Here is a 17617-nt window from a genome sequence, read left to right on the forward strand (position 1 = left end):
TCTTATATTTTTTAGGATCTTTCAAATACTTCCAAGTGACTCAATAATCATAGCTGACAGTTATTTCAGTAACTAAAATGTATTTTATCTTGGCCTAGTGAATTAAACTCATGAAAAGCACATGTTTTATGTTACTCATTTCCTACTTATCTTGAATATATATTCTCTATAATCACTTTTTACTTTGTCTTTTCTAGTCGAAAGATGAGTTACTTTGACAGAGAAAACAGAAGCAAAATTAAAATGAGTAGCTCTGCCTTCATTCTCTTGTCAGCTATCATCATCTTTTCTTCTTCGATCAGCATTACTATTCTCTCGTTGATTCTCTTCTTTTTTCCATATATAGCTTTTTTTTTTTCCCCCTGTATAATCCCCCTTCACCCCCATCAAAACCTAGGGGGTTAGGGTAGGGCAGAGAGATGTCTCACAAAGGCCACTGGTGGTAAAGGGAATGTCATTAAGGCAGTAGAATATTTTGTTTAAAATGGTTAAGGATTTGGGAAAGGTATGTGTGTGGAGGATCATATTCTCCCTCCTGCCTTGTGATGCTGTACAGCATGGTGGCAGTAGGAGTGATCCTAGTGTCCGTGGGGAGGGGAAATGATAGCTCTTCTTCTTTTTCTGTATTGGTCCTGGATACAGCCTCTCCAGTGGTCATTCTGTATTCCCTTCCCCAGCTGTCTGTAGGTAAGTGTGTTGCAGAGCTCGGAAGGCAGAGATTCGTTTGTGGGGGCTAAAGGTCAGCATTTCCAGTAGCAATTGTGCTCCAGGTCCCTCCAGCTCAGGCACAACAGACTGTAAAGGCTGGGGACTGCATGGAGTAAAGGCTCCTCGGGGCAGAGAAACATCAGGAGGCCAATCATCTTCTGCTGGGAGCCCAATCAGGTCAAAGATTTTGCTTAACTGGTCAGCTTCAGAGTTTCCACAGAAGAGAGGCTTCCTACGGAACATCTCTGCGAAGATGCAGCCAACACTCCACATGTCCACAGGTGTTGCATATGCTGACTGCAGGAGAACCTCAGGGGCCCGATACCAGAGCGTGACTACCACAGGTGTTAGTGCCATCTGGCAGCTGTAGATCCGGGCTAAGCCAAAGTCAGCCAACTTGACTGTTCCACTACTGGTCACAAGTATGTTTTCTGGCTTCAGGTCACGGTGGACAATACAGTTGGCATGAAGAAAGTCCAGGCCTCTTAAGAACTGTCTCATTAGGTCCTTAATGGTCTCCAAGGGCAGCCCTGGCGGAGGGGCCTTGTCCAGATATGTCCTCAGATCTTGGTCCACGTGTTCAAACACCAGGGTCACCTTGGTCTCTCGGTCAGTTCGGGCAGTGGCACAGACATCCATCAGCCGGACAACATTGGGATGCTCAAAGGCCTCCAGCCTCCTCAGGAGGGCCACCTCCCGGACAGTGCTGACAGGCAGGCCGCCCCCACTTCCTCCTCCTGTTGGGACTTTCACACTCTTGAGGGCCACGAAGTGGCCGCTGTGGGGGTCGCGGGCCTTGTATACCGTCCCATAGGCACCAACGCCAATCTCGGCCACGGGTTCATACCGAGGAATGTCCATCCTGGGCCTCCTCCGGCGCTGGGGGCTGCGCCGCGTGGGGCGGGGACGGACCGTTATCTAGGCACCGGAGCCGGCCCCGGCGGAGCCATGCAGGGTAACTCGGTCCCGAGGGGCCGGACGGGGCAGGCCTCACCATAGACTCCCGGGGGCTAGAGCCCATATATAGCTTTTAAAAGAACTTTTTATAAAATCATCTTTAAATTTACTTGACTACCTCATTCTGAGCAAAATGTTGGGAATGAGATGAAGCTAGTGAAGAAATCCAAGAATGACAGAAAGAAGTTACAATTTTTAATTATTTTAAGTTTAGGATTTTAAAGTATTTTTTGACAATTTAATGGGTGAAAAGTATTATATCATTTTTGTGCTTTTTCATTAGTCATTAGAGAACTCACAATTTTTTTATTTTTAACTGTAATGATTGGAATGACACCACCTGCTGGAGACTTACTACAGGATGCTCTGCCATGAGGAGTAGTTGTATGAGGGCAAGACATGCTGCTCTTTGGCATCAGGAAGTGACGTTTGCTGGTGGGAGGAAGAGGGGGCAAGGCTGGCTCTCTCACTCTCTTTCCTCAGGAAGCTGGTGGAGAGTGGAGCTAGAAATGTGCTCTCTCTTTAATAGATAGATGAATCTAGGCCTTTCTCTTTCTCTTCACCAAATTCTTATTCTCCTTAATAAATGCTTAAAAGTCTAACTCTTGCTAAAGCTTATAATTTATTGGCGAACGCTCATTAGATATTTAGACAGACTAGCTAGAATTTTAGCCCCTTACATAACTGATAATATGTGTTTCTTCTTTCAAAAATGAATAGTTCACATCCATTGAGGAATGAAGCATGTTTTTATAAATTTGTGCTATTTTAAAAATATATTTAGGATTTTGGATTTTTATCAAAAATTTATGGGAAGATGTTTTTCCAATTTTAAAGGTGTGGCTTAACTTGGTAAATCAATAAAATGACCCCATTCTACTTTATATAAGTAACACCTTAATGAAATAAGAACATAGTTTAATCAATCATTCAGAAACTTTAGATTAAGTCAAAATAGTCCTTGATCATGTAGCATAGAAAATGTATTTGGATTGGCTGATGAAATTGGTCATGCCTTGGGGTGGGGATTGCCTATGAAATATCAAGCTAGTTTGGGTGTGAGAGAGATTCAGAGTTGAACAAACATCTGGTAGTTGAAAAATGAAAAAGTTCATTCTGAGAAGAAATATTTTGGTCACAAGAGTAGGGGGAGAATAGAGGTTAATGGCTTTGATCTCGGCCTCCATTCCTGCCTTGACTAGAGGAAGACTTTGTAAGCTGTGAAAGTCTGGAGGATTCTTGACTTTCCTTCTTCTCATTGGCTTTTGTATCTTGGGACAGCAGCAACTGGTAGCAGAGTCTGCATTTGTATTCAAGAACAAACTAGATGTGATGCAGGAAAACAGAATGTTCCACAAGTAACCCAGAAAAGAAGCTAAACCATATCTAAGACTTCTTTGGCATCCTATGGAGAGAAAAAAGGACTTAAGACAATCAGGAGTTATGATTTATCCCATTGCTATATATGCTGTCTTAGCTTAAGCTCTGTTCCCTTGGACTTTTTATCTACTTATGGGATATTGAGTCATAGCATTTGGGATGGGTGTTTTGTAACATCTGCATCTTGCTGTACCATCTCAATAAATATCTCCTTCCCAAAGCTAATGAAGTCTAGATGATTGATTGATAATCAGCCCATAATCATGGTTAGAAACACACTGGTGGGGGCTCATGAGTAATACCATTAGAAAGATACCTTCAGAGCAGCTAGGTGGCACAGTGGATAGAGCACTGGCCTTGGATTTAGGAGAACCTGAGTTCAAATCTGGCCTCAGACACATAACATTTACTAGCTGTGTGACCCTGGGCAAGTCACTTAACCCCAATTGCCTCACAAAAAAAAAGTCTATTTTTAAAAAAAGAAATAAAGATACCTTCTCCAACCCCTCAAGGCCACCTCTTGTCCTCTGAGGAGCCATATAGGAACCAAGCTCTTGGGACCTGTCTCATTAGTGAGAATGTGCTGCACAACCTTTTTTTTTTTTTAAATCTGCATATTTTGTCTTTTGATATGGAAAAGCTCTTTAATTTGCATAATCAAATAGTGTATTTTTGTAACCAATAATTTTTCTTGTCTAATCGATAAAAGTTTTCCTTCTCTCCATAATTCTAGCATATATAATTTCATTTTCTTCTGTTTTTATGTTTTAAAATACTTAAATTATTGATCTTCTTATTCCATTTTTCACCATACTATGATACAGTTCCCAACAGCTTTTAATAAATAATGATTCCTTTCCCTAGTATTTTATTATCTTGGATTTATCAAACTCTTTCCTGTTATATGTCTTTTCTTCAAATTCTGGATTATCTACAACATTCCATTGATCCTCATTTCCATGTTTTTTTAACCCATTATTAAGTAGTTTTAAAAATTACTACTTTAAAGTATAATGTGAAATCTGGTAGTATGCTCCTCCCTTCCCAGCCTTCCCTCATACACACATTTTTTCCCTCTATAAATTTTCATTTATAATATTGGTTGACTTGAATTATATTTTTTCAATATTAATTTTAATAACTTTTTAAAAATTTGATGAAGTAATTTGATTAGAGTTGGTATTTTGATTAAAATTTCATTGAATTGGGTAGTATTACTACTTTTACTATATTGCCTGGATATACCCAAACATGTCATCATTTCTCTAACTTTTAATTTTTCTTTATGTCTATTTAATTTTATATTTGTTTTGCTACAGTAAATTAATGACCATGTATTGCCTATATTGCAAATTTGCTAGATTGCCCTTATTGGAAGTTGTATTTCTCTTACTGACTTAGGAGATAGTGGATTTCCCTTCACTAAAAATCCTTCAGCAAAATCACCCAATCATTTGTAAAGGAGATACTTATTCATGTGTGACTTAGATTAGATGGCTTCTGAGGTCCCTTCTAAGTCAGAGGTTGTGTAGTTTTTCTCTATTAATTTATTCTGGTATGATTGTTGTTGTCATTCCTGAGACAAAGATTGACTCCTCATTTTTACAAATAAGCAGATAGAGGTACAAAAAGGTAATAATTTGCCTTAGGTCATGCAGTTTATAAATAACTGAGTCAAGATTTGAACTTGGACCTTTTACCAGACTTTCTTTTCTCTTTCTAGTTCTCACTACTTAACATCTGTTGATGTCAAGTATAGAATTTATTTTGATGGCTACATGATGAATGAATAGTTAAATGCTTAAAATATCGCTAGACATATTTTAGATATATTTACATATATTTTAATATGTTTTAATATAATAAATTTAAATATAATACATTTATGAGAAATTATTTTCTCTAACTCCAAATTGTACCCTCCTGAAAGCTCCTAAAAATTATAGCATAGGGGGCAGCTAGGTGGCACAGTGGATAAAGCACTGGCCTTGGATTCAGGAGGACCTGAGTTCAAATCCAGCCATAGACACTTGACACAACACTTAACTAGCTGTGTGACCCTGGGCAAGTCACTTAACCCTCATTGCCCTGCAAAAAAAAAAAATTATAGCATAGTGTACCTTTCTTGCTCTCGAAACCTGCAGCTGTAATTCAAATTTCTTTAATTATTTTAGTCATATTTCATCACAGAATTTGTGGTTAAATACCATGCCTTCATCATTGATTTTTGAATGAGAATATTATTATAATACCCCTGGTTTAACATATGATGAGATAATTAGTGGACCTCACCTCAAACAAATGATAACCACGCATGGAATTTTAGAGCTAGAAGAGACCTTAGAGATATGCAGTCTAAATACCTAATTTTGCACATGGGGAAATTAGAGCACAGAGAGGCTAAGTAATTAGCCCAGGTTTACTCCACAACAGCCCAGAGTAGAACCCAGGCTTTCTGACTCACTTCACCAATACTTCATTGTTTCAAATACCATGAAGTAAACGAAGTTTGGGGCATTTGCAGCCTTCTTATTAACATCATATCATTTTAAAATAAGTTCCTTTAGCTTTACATAGACCAAGCCAAGTCAAATCCAAATATTTGTAAGCTGCCATGCTTCTTCTCTCATCTGTCCTCCCGTGATGATGCAAAAGCATCTTCCCTTCAGTGATTGCATCTGGAGAGTTATTGAGGGTGGGGGATTATTGTGAAAAATGTTCTCTCAGACAAAGCCTTAGCTTAGCCACTTCAGAGCTTAATCAATCATTCATTTCCATATCTATTCAAATGAATATTGAATAACAGCAGCACTGAATTCATTCCTTAATACTCTACTGCTGCTTGTTTCCAGCATTAAAAATTTATCAACACCTGTGACATGTGGCATGTAGTTCTGATGTCTAAATGCTATGCTAATGAGAGTAATGTATCACTCACTAGATAATGTTAGGTTGATTTATTTTTGTTTAAATTTCATACTTAACTCATAACAACTGAGGTTAAAAAGTTAAGACTTTAATTTCAGTAGTAATATAAGGCAAATATGATTTACTTGGGTAATACATCACCAAAATATTGGCACCTTACATTATATGTCAGGAAATTATGGTCATTCAGCCAATCATGAGTGATCATCTATTACTTGAGACAGCAATTATAGTTTCTTATAAAGTGTGACTTTTTTGAATTTTAAAATATATTGATTTTAAAAACAGTTAATTTCATATTCAATTTCTATCATGCCAATAATATGTAGAAGTTGGGCTTTGGGTTTGAAGATACAAGAACTCTGGGTGTTTAAATTAAGCTATGTGGCAATTCTGCTCAATAGTAATCCAGGTCACATGTTTATCATGTGCTAGGTGCTAGAAATACGAAGATAGAAATAGTACCAATCTTGCTTGTCAGGAACTTACAGTCTAATGCAGGAAAAGACTTGTACACACAAAGACTGATAAAAAGGGAGATGAAAGACTTCATTTTAGCCAAAGTGCTATATGGGAAATTTGATGAGGGAAAGCTAATCAAGGTGTGTGTGTGTGTGTGTGTGTGTGTGTGTGTGTGTGTGTGTGTGTGTGTGTGTGTGTGTGTAGAAAAGGTGGGGATTAAAATAATGAGTTAACATTTAAACCCTTGAAGGCTTACAGTACTTGTTACATATATGATCTCATTTGGTCTTCAAAATAACCCTGTGAGATAAATGCTATTAGTATCCCCATTTTATAGATAAAAGGGGAAAAAAACGAAGGCTGAGGAAGTTTAAATAATTTATCTAGAATCATGTAATTAAGCTACTAAGCATCTGATGCAAAATTCCAACGCAAGTAAGGAAATATGCATTGGAACTCTAGCATATGATACCTCCTTTCTGACACAATGATCTGTTTTTGCTTTTTCTTTGTCTGAGATCAGAATTGCTGTCCCTATTTTTTTAACTTCATCTGAAGTATGATACATTCTGCTCTGCTTCAAATGTGTTTCTTTTAAATAACATATTGTAAGATTCCATTTTTAATCCACTCTGCTATTTGCTTCCATTTTATGGGAGAGTCCATCCTATTCCCATTCACAGTTATGATTACTGTGTATTTCCTTCCATCCTATTTCCCCCTTGTTTATACTTTTCTCTCTCCTTTCACCCTGTTCCTTCTCACCAGTGTTTTGTTTCTGACTACTGCCTCCGTTATTCTGCCCTCACTTTTATCAGCCCCCCTCCCTTTTCTTTCCCCTTTCCTCTCCTACTTCTGCCCCTCTTCTATTAGTGCCCCCTTTCCCCCTTCCCCTTCTACTTCCCTATAGGGTAGGATAAATTTCTTTATCCAAATGAGTGTGCATGTTATTCCCTCTTTGAACCAAATCTAATGAGAGTAAGGTTGAAACAATGCTCATCCCTCCCTTTTTTCCCTCTATTGTAATAGGTCTTTTGCACCTCTTCATGTGATGTAATTTATCCCATTCTACCACCCCCCTTTCCTCTTCTCCCAGTAAAAATTTTTTTTACCCCTTAATTTTTATATCATCACATCAAAGTCAATTTATATGTATATCCTCTATGTATACTCCTTCTGTCTGCCTAAATAGAGATACAGTTCTTAAGAGTTACAAGTATTATCTTCCCATGTAGGGATGTAAACAGTTTAACCTTATTAAATAACATGTGTTTTTTTTTCTGTTTACCTTTTTTATGCTTCTCTTGAGTCTTATATTTGAAGATCAATTCTTGGTTATAATCCAAGCTCCTTTGCCTTCCAGAATTTCATATTCCAAGCCCCCCAATCCTTTAATGTTGAAGCTGCCAGATCCTATGGCTCCATGATATTTAAATTGTTTCTTCCTGGCTGCATGCAATATTTTCTCCTTCACCTGATAATTCTGGATTTGGTTACAATATTCCTTGGAGTTTTCATTTTGGGATCACTTTCAGGAGGAGATTGGTGGATTCTTTCAATGACTATTTTATCTTCTGGTTCTAGGTTATCAGGGCAGTTCTCCTTGATAATTTCCTGGAATATGGTGTCTAGACTCTTTTTTTGATCATGGCTTTCAGGTAGTCCAATAATTCTTAAATTATCTCTCTTGATCTATTTTCTAGGTCAGTTGTCTTTCCAATGAGGTATTTCACATGTTTTTTTCATTCTTTTGACTCTGTTTGACTGATTCCTGGTGTCTCATGGAATCATTAGCTTTCACCTTCTCAATTCTAATTTTTGAGGCATTATGTTCTTCAGTAGGCATTTGTACCTCCTTTTCTATTTGGCTAATTCTACTTTTGAAGGAGTTGTTTTCTTCAGTGGATTTTTTTCCCATTTGGCCAATTTTATTTTTTAAGGTATTGTTTTCTTCAGTCAAGTTTTGTACTTCCTAGCTGTTGGCTCTTTTGTTCCATAATTTTCTTGAATAATTCTCATTTGTCTGATTTCTTTTTCCATTTTGCCTTCTACTTCTCTTATCTGATTTTTTAAAATTATAAACGTATTTTATTATTTTCCAGTCACATGTAAAGATAGTTTTTAACATTTGTTTTTATACGATTTCTAGTTTCAAATTTTTCTCCCTCCCTCTCCTCCCCCCCCCAAGACAGCAAGTAATCTGATGTAGGTTATATGTGTACAATAACATTAAATATTTCTGCATTAGTCATGTTATAAGAGAAGAATCAGAGCAAAAAGGAAAAACCTCAAAAAAGTAAAACAACAGCACCAAAAACAAAAGAAATAATATGGTTCAATCTGCAGTGATATTCCACAGTTATATATTTTTTTTCTGGATTTGGAAAGTCTTTTCCATCATGAGTCCTTTGGAACTATCTTGTACCATTGTCTTGCTGAGAAGAATCAAGTCTATCACAGTTGATCAACACATAATGTTGATGATACTGTGTATGATGTTCTCCTGGTTCTGGTCATCTCACTTATCACTTATTTGATTTTTAAAATACATTTTGGACTCTTCCAAGAAGGTTTTTTGGTCTTGAGACCAATTCATCTTTCCCTTTGAGTTTTCACATGTAGGAATTTTGACAGTGTTGTTGTCATCTGAGTTTGTGTTTTGGTCTTCCCTGTCACCATAGAAGCTCTCTATAGTTAGCATTCTTTTCTGTTTCATACTCATATTTTAGCCTATTTTGTGACTTTTAAATTTAAGCTCTACTCTGGGGCACAGGGACCACTATTGCAAGCTTCTTGTGCTGGGGGCCAGAGGCCTAATAACTAGCTTTCTGCTATGAGGCCTCTGGGTATCCCAGATTTCTCACTGCTCTGGGCTTGCTCTCTGCTCTGGGCTTGCTTTGCCTAGTTGTGCCTGTCCTATGGGTGGTTCTCTAGCTGGCAGTTTGTCCTCTCAACTGGGACTGGGGGGTGGATTGTCTCACAACTGGCCTGTTGTTCCATCAGCCTGCTGAGTAAGGACTGAGGGACCTCAGCTGCTGATCTGTGCTGTAGCCAAGAGCCTCCTATTGACTTGCCCAGACATCCTCTGAACTGTGCTCCCCTATCATCCAAGTGAGACAGACCTTTCCCAAAGTCTTCTAAATTATCTTAAGGTGGAAGATTGTTTCTCTTTGTCTTTTTCTAGGCTTTGTAGCTCCAGGATCCATTTGGAGGCTTGATTTAATGTTGTTTCTGAGGGAAACTCGGGAGAGCTCAAGAAATTTCCTGGCTTCTCTTTGCCATCACGACACTTTCAATCATCAATCAATCAACAAGCTTATATTAAGTCCAACTATGTGTCAGACCCTGGGAATAAAAGAAAAAATAAAACTGCTCCTGCTTTGAAAGAGCCTACAATTCTTTGGGTGGAGGAGGGAGGGAGGAAAGAAATATGTATACATATAAGTATATACTAGTCAAAGAAGATACAAGAGATGAATCAGAAGGCATTGGCAGCTGAGGGGACCAGCAAAGGTCTCTCCTGCATAGGTTGATGCCTGAGCCAAATCCTGAAGGAAGCTAAGGGACTTCAAGATGCAGAGGGGAGAAAGGAGAACATTACAGGCATGAGATACAACCAGTGCAAAGACATAAAGATGATATCATAGAGCTAGAGCTAGACCTCACTTCAAAGGCCATTTAGTCTAATCCACCCCACTTCACCATTTTTTCTTTATTTAAACAGACTAGAAATTAAGGCCTAGGGATATTCTTTATATCTCCCCCTGTCCCCCTTTCCCTTCTCTAAACCCTCTCCCTTACCCTCTTCCAGCCCTCTTTCCTCTCTCCCTCTCTTCTCTTCTCTTATTAAATGAAAAAACAAGGGATTTAATTGCCACCCTTTTAGAATCTGAAACTTATTAAGTAATCAGCAATATAACTTTCAGATACAGAACAAAAACTCATTTAGAACATGCATACTGTAGGCAAGAGTTCTCATTTCACTCTATGACACAGGACATAGATATTTCTGTTACAATTTAACTATATATGTTTTTCAAACCCTCCCCCAAATAGTAGCTGGACCCGATATTCCAGTTCTAGATTGTATATCCTAAAATCCATCAGGATCTGATTGACCACAAAATATTACATTTCTTTTCTCTATAGTTTAACCTCTTAATTTTAATTCTGATTGGCAGAAGAATGACTAGAGTGAGATAAACTGTCATCTCAGTGGATAGGGACTGGAATTGTTTACATTCAGTTAAGATAGGGAATAGAAATCAGACCTATGATTTCATTAATACTGACAACTCTCTAGTTAGAAACTGCTTCTACCAATGCAGGTGGGTGCCTTCTTTGTATCTCATAGTCTTAGCAAATTACCTAGCATACTAAGTGATTTGTACAAAATGCCATAGCCACAATAGGTCAGGGCTTGATCCCAGGTGAATCTAGCTAATGAAAACCTCATTTTGCTTAGAAATTAAAATTCTGGATGGTTTTAAAAATCACATAAATATTATTTGAAAATAATCTCAGGGTGGATCACTTGATTACTCTATAAGAATAAACTCAATTTTTCAATAGGGGAAGCATGCTCCTACAGAAATCTCTGAAGATAAGGTTTCTGAACATGATTTATTTATTTTTTTTTAATTTTTAAATTTTTTTCTGAACATTATTTTTAATTAGGATATAGACAGTACAATGCACAATCAAAATATTAAACTGAGAACAGTGCTTTATATATTATAATCTGTTATTGGTATTCATTTGTTTCAATTGTGTCTGACTTTGTTATCCCATTTAGAGTTTTCTTGGCAAAGATACTGGAATGGTTTGCCATTTCATTCTCCAACTCACTTTACAGATGAGGAAACTGAGGCAAAGAGGGTTAAGTAGCTTGCCAATAGTCACGGAACACACAGCTATTAAGTGTCTGAAGCTAGATTTGAGCTCAGGTCTTCCTGACCCTAGCCCCAGTGCACTATCTATGGTGCTACCTAGCTGTCCATTATAGTCTAGCTCTATGAAGTTTTGAAGCCTTTGGCATAGTTTTTGTGGAATTATTAGTTTCAGGCAATGAAAGTGCCAAATTTAGAATAATTGTTTGATAGGAGTCAAAGTTGAAATGGGCATTCTTAGGATTTCATCGGAAAATCTGTCATTGTGGCCACCTGCCCTATTCTGAATGAATGCGCACATATTAAATGCTTTTATTTTAAACAAACAATTCTCCCACCCTCACACTGAAACAACTGCAGATATTTTACCTCACCTCCTGTAGCTTTTCTTTCATCACTTTCCAGTAATTTAATTAATGTCAGCAAGTCCTGTGTTTATTTTATTTGCCCCAGTAAGATGCAGGCCTGCTGCAAGTATTCAAAAGTACTTATGTTTGGCAGCTGACTTGAAAAACGGTGTTCAAGTCAATTCACTTAAATAAGCATTTATTAAATAATAGCAATGCACTAGACAGTGGGGATTTTAAAAAAACAGCAGGGGGTATGATCTATTATGAAGAGGATTTAGTACACAAATAAAAATGATACAAGAGGGAATAAGTTGAATACAAAGGGGGGATTCAAGCAATGTGCAATAAGAAATTTTAATAGAGGGTGAGCTCTTCCTCCTGGGTAAAGAGAGTCAAATAGAAGGTAATATCCTACTTGGGCCTGTAAAAAAAAATTATTAACTAGAAACATTAGTCTGAAAATGAGATAACTAGACTTATATGAAAAATTATAAGTATAAGAAAAATTATAAGTTTAGAAAAACTATAATTGGGCCGTAAGTCCTGCCGTGGTCGCCATTCAAATGTAAAAATATTTTGACTTACTAGGGCTAATTTGAGGGGACTAATCTTACTGGGATACTTAATCTGGGACTATTGACTATTTGGTTTATCTGACTGATATTAATTTAATATGGGCTGTTTATAAAGTTCCACCACACTGCTCCACTCCCAAAATTGATAAGCAAAAGATTAAGAAGTGTCTTCCATTTTAACAGCAGAGGGTTTATTTATGAGATACAATTTAAAATTAAGAATACAGGGAAACTGTGTACAATGTTCTTCTGGTTCTGCTCATCTCACTCATCATCAGCTCACGAGTGAGATGAGCAGAACCAGAAGAACATTGTACACAGTATCATCAACATTGAGTGTTGACCTACTGTGATGGACTATATTCTTCTCACCAATGCAATGGTACAGAAGAGTTCCAGGGAACTCATGATAGAAGAGGATCTCCAAATCCAAGAAAAAAAAAGAAAGAAAGAACTGTGGAGTATAGATGCTGATTGAACCATATTATTTCTTTTGTTTTGGGTGCTGTTGTTTTTTTTTTCTATTTTGAGGTTTTGCATCACTGCTCTGATTCTTTCTCTTGTAACAGGATTAATGCAGAAATAGGATTAATGTTATTATGTGTATATATATGTGTGTGTATATATATATCTATATGTATATGTATAGATATATATAGATATAACCTATATCAGATTACCTGCTGTCTAGGGGAGGGGGGAGGGAGGGGAGGGAGGGAGGGAGAAAAATCTGAAAGTGTAAAGCATGTATAAACAAAAGTTGAGAACTATCTTTACATGTAACGGAAAAAATAAAATATCTCAAAAAAAAAAAAAATAAGAATACAGGGAAATAAAATGCACAACCTGACTACGTGCCTGCATGTCTCTCTCTTTCCTCCTGCTGCGCCTGGAACTTTTTTAGCCTCCTCCTGCGTACCAACAAACCTTCTTCTAGCATTCTCCTAGTGCTCGAGCATCCCCCTGGTCTCCTTGCTTTCTCCAACTTTGCTTTCTCCAACCTGGACCCTGTGCTGACCACTTTTGTGCTCTCCACTGACCACCCCCCTCCGCCAGTTTCTCTAACTTCCTGTACCATCTCCTCCTCTCTTTAAGTAGCCTCAGTCTCCTTAGCGTCCTTTTAGCCCCTTTCTGTCCATTCTTCTTAACCTTCTGGCCTCTCCCTTTCTCCTTGTCCTCTGGCATCCCCCTGTCTCACCGACCTCTCAGGGTCTCTAGTTTCCAGAGTCCCCCTTAATCTTGTCAGCCCCCCTTTATATATGTTCCTTCTCACCCCTCAAATCTCGGGCTCTCTGCGCCCCCACACACACCAAGCTAATCCGCCAGCCGTCCTGGGGCTGCTGCTGCAGAGGACGCTTAAGCGTCCTGTGCATACCATACCCAGGGCTCCAGGGGCCCGTGCCCCCTGCTGTGTGCCCAGGGACCTCTGCATGGGCTATGCCAGAGGCCGGCCTGGATGAGCCCAGGATCTCTCAGATAGATTCACTCAGGTCAGAGGAAGCTGGGGGGCATCTCAGCCCACAGGGTTTTTTGGCTCAGCTGAAGCAGAGGGGGAGGGGCACCTCACACAGAAAAAATCTTGAGGGCCCAAGGCTTTCTAGTCTCAGCCCAAAGGTAGAATCCCCAAATCAAAATAAATTTCCACAGGCCTTAAAGTGAGTGAAGGACTTCCCTTGCCTCCAGTCTATGACCACTCCAATCTACCTTCCCTACTGCTGCCTGAACAATCTTTCTAAAATATTCACTGTGATCAATGCCATCCTTTACTCAAAAGCATTCAAAAAGAGGTGGACTGGTTGATTCTATTCTAGCTATAGAGTAAGCACAGGCATGGAGATAAGAGAACATAACAAAGAACTGAGAATGTAGTTTGGTCTCTGTTCAAGTTGGCTGAAATGTAGGCTATGTGAAGAAGGGTAGTGTGGAACAGAGCTGAACAGATTATTTGATTCTAACTTGTAGAGATCCTTAAAGGTCAGAGGGAGTTTATACTTTGATTCATTTGACAGTATGACGCTATTGAAGACCTTTGAGTAGATCTTTGAGAAGATTTCTTAGGCAGTGATATGTAGGATGGGTTAGAGATATTGTCCTGTAAAGAGATTCTTTTAATAGGATAAGTAGGAAAGATGAAAACTTGAACCAAGGCTATTGCAACTGGAGTAAAGAGGAGGCAAGAGTTATACTGTAAAGGTAGAAGTGGCAAGACCTACTGACTAATGGGATAGGTGGGGTGAATAAGAGGGCAAAAATAAAGACATCTCTGAAATTATGAGCCTAGGATCCTGGAAGGGTGGTGGTTCCATTGGCAGAAGTAGAGAAGTTTTAGGAAAGTTTCAGGTTTAAGGGCAGTGTTGCATAGAGAACAAAGTATTGGATTTGGAATTGGGAAGACATGGATTTAAATCTCACCTTTGTCTTTTAGTAGCATTGTAATCATTAACAAGTCAATTTATTTTTTGAGCCTCGGTCTGAGGCTTTTTAAGCATTATCTGAAAATGGAACTTTGAGGAAAGGGTGGCATACAGAGAGCTTAAAGTCATGGAAATGGATAATCTCACCAAAGGAGAGAGTTTTGAAAGAGAAGAAGAGCAACCAGAAGAGGAATTTGAAGAACATATAAGAAGTAGAAGGAGAATGAGAATACAATAAAAGAATCAGAAAAGGCGCCATCAGAGAGGCAAAAGGCACAAGTCAAAATATCACAGATGTTAGGGATAGAAGAAAACAACAGTTGGAATGTTTGTAGGCTAAAGGGGTAAAATCAGTGTAAAAGGAAGAGAGCAGATAAAGTAGAATTAGGACAAATTTCCAAATTTTACATATCATATCAATAGTTCAGTTCAATTGATAGAGAAGTAATAGAACCAGCTTTCTATTTTATATGGTAAAGTTATAGTTATTAGAAGTGATAGAAATGGAAATCCACATATAATTCAAAGATCTAATTTTGGTTAAAGGTAAATTTAACCTTTTCATATAACTTCAAGAAAGTAGCAATAGTTAGTGTGATATAGGCTATATACTATTAACCCAGTCTTAGTGGAAATGATAAAAATGAATAAAATAGGAAAGTGAAAAGGAAAATAGTAGATGATGACAATTAATGAATACAGATGATTGACAGATAAACTGACAGTCCTGAGATGAGGAAGTAGCTAGTAAGACAAGTCCTTGCAAGCTATGAGTGACCAAATCTTACCTTGCATATAGGATTAAGAGGTCCTTTAGAAGGGGTGGCATTAATCACTCAGAACCTTGAACTACTGGGAAGTTATGTTTTTATTTAATGCAGCCTCAGAGTACTTAGGACCAGGCTCAAATAAATCAGACTGGACTGTCCCAAACTCTAATAAAAATTGGTAATGTGACCTATAGCAACTCCAGGATACCAACGTTCATTACTGCCATCAGATATATCATCGTTATGATACTGCTAAGTCTCAGAAGTCCTGAAAGCTCTTGTATCTATTTGGAAGGCAGATTTAGGACTTAGAAGACATGACATCCTCCAAGAAAGATAAACTTTTTTTGTCCTTTTTGAACATAGGTTTTCTCCATGTGTTTTGCAGTACCTACCACCTAATTTTCTACAAAAATTCTTAGAGAATTAGATAACAGAATCTCAGAGCTGGAAGGGACTTCAGAGGCCATTCAGTTATGAGAATCCCTTTTACAAAATACCTGACAAATAGTTAGTAGCCATTGCTTGAAGAGGTTTTTTTGTTGTTGTTGTTGTTTTGTTTTGTTTTGCAGGACAATGAGGGTTAAGTGACTTGCCCAGGGTCACACAGCTAGTAAGTGTCAAGTGTCTGAGGCCAGATTTGAACTCAGGTCCTGCTGAATCCAGAGCCGGTGCTCTATCCACTGCACCACCTAGCTGCCCCCGAGTTTCTAAACTTTCAACGTCCTTTGCTGGCCTTCATGTGTCACCTTCAGCTTCCTCAAAACTCCTCCAAAATTCCCTTTAATTTCTTATGCCAACCCATGATATAATGAAACCGTGATGGAGAAAGTGGAGATATGGAAGGGATAACTGTAATAGAGATCAGCATTTTTCCTGCAACATAAGTGTATCTGAGTTGCCTAAAACACTCATAAGCTAAGTGATTTGTGCAGTTACATAGCCAGGCAGTGTTAGAAATGAAAGTTGAACCCAGTTTTCCCTAAATCTGAAGTCAACTCTCTAGTATTGTTATTTTCCTCATGTTACATACAAATGAGGGAACTCAGGATTAGGGAAGGCAATTGATCTATCCAAGATCCTTTGATTAATAGATAGGAAATTAGGGGCTTTAACTCGCTGTCTTTCTGACTCCACACACAGTTTCGTTTGTACTATATCATATTGCTTTGTTTTAAAAGTATTTTTTAAATTTGTTTTAAATCTTCTCTCTTCCTTTTCTAACCCTTACCCAAGTTCTTATATTTAATTTTAGACTTTTTCTCTTTTCTAGTAGTAACAGCTTAATTCTAATGTTTGCATTTTTTTCTTCTTAGTTACTCCTTTTCATTTAAATTCATCTACTCTCTGCATCTTCTGTAGCACTCTATTATTCCACCTTCTTTAGTACTTGTTTTCCTTGGCCTTCTTGTTAATCCTTGATTTCTCCTTCAGCTAATTTTGTTTTCATCACACTCTTGGCTGCTGCCTCTGCAGATTGCTGACTTGTCTTTGTCAACTTCAGGCTACCTTGAAAAGAGGATAGAACAGCTTATTTCTTTGTAAGAGAATCTAATCAACAGTTTATAAAGCATGACAAGAATCAGGAATGATGAGTTATTATATAATTTCTGGGCAGATCTGATAAAGAATGGGAATAAATGTAACTAAATAGATTTTTATGGTAGTTACTATAGGAACACATATGGTTCTAACAAAAAAAAGCTTGCACTAGTCACTACCTAATCTATAGCTAATCAATATCTAACAATTCTAATTTACTTCATTGTCTCCCCACTAGCAGTTGACTTTATTTATGAAAGTTTTTGTTTATGAGAATTTTCAAGAGTGTAGGAAGGGGCAGCTAGGTGGTAAAGTGGATAAAGCACTGGCCTTGGATTCAGGAGAACCTGAGTTCAAATCCAGTCTCAGACACTGACACTTACTAGCTGTGTGACCCTGGGCAAGTCACTTAACCCTCATTGCCCAGCAAAAAAAGAGTGTAGGAAGATAGTACTAGTCTAGTAGTGTTAAAAAAAAACCTTGACTCATTTGTGAATCTTAGGTGACAGGTGTAGAATTCTGATTTAAGAGATCAAATTAAATGAAGCTCCTGAGCCTTTTCTCCCATTCATACAGAAGGTAATACTGTTCCTGGCAAATACTGAATTATTGTGTTCTGCTAGACTGCAATAGCTGAGATCC

General features: G+C 37.9%; 2 protein-coding genes across 2 annotated transcripts in view; one reads left to right on the forward strand and one right to left on the reverse strand.

The window, feature by feature from the left end:
• Positions 1–17617, forward strand: part of COL19A1 (collagen type XIX alpha 1 chain) — a 438272-nt gene that overhangs the window by 124096 nt on the left and 296559 nt on the right. The gene's annotated exons all lie outside the window — the stretch shown is intronic.
• LOC122754377 (cyclin-dependent kinase 4) lies at positions 617–1719 on the reverse strand. The gene has a single exon (XM_044002759.1). The coding sequence runs from the start codon at positions 1567–1569 to the stop codon at positions 655–657; it is 915 nt and encodes a 304-aa protein (XP_043858694.1). The 5' UTR covers positions 1570–1719; the 3' UTR covers positions 617–654.

The sequence above is a fragment of the Dromiciops gliroides genome, chromosome 4 (genome assembly GCF_019393635.1).
Source record: "Dromiciops gliroides isolate mDroGli1 chromosome 4, mDroGli1.pri, whole genome shotgun sequence".
NCBI lineage: Eukaryota > Metazoa > Chordata > Mammalia > Microbiotheria > Microbiotheriidae > Dromiciops > Dromiciops gliroides.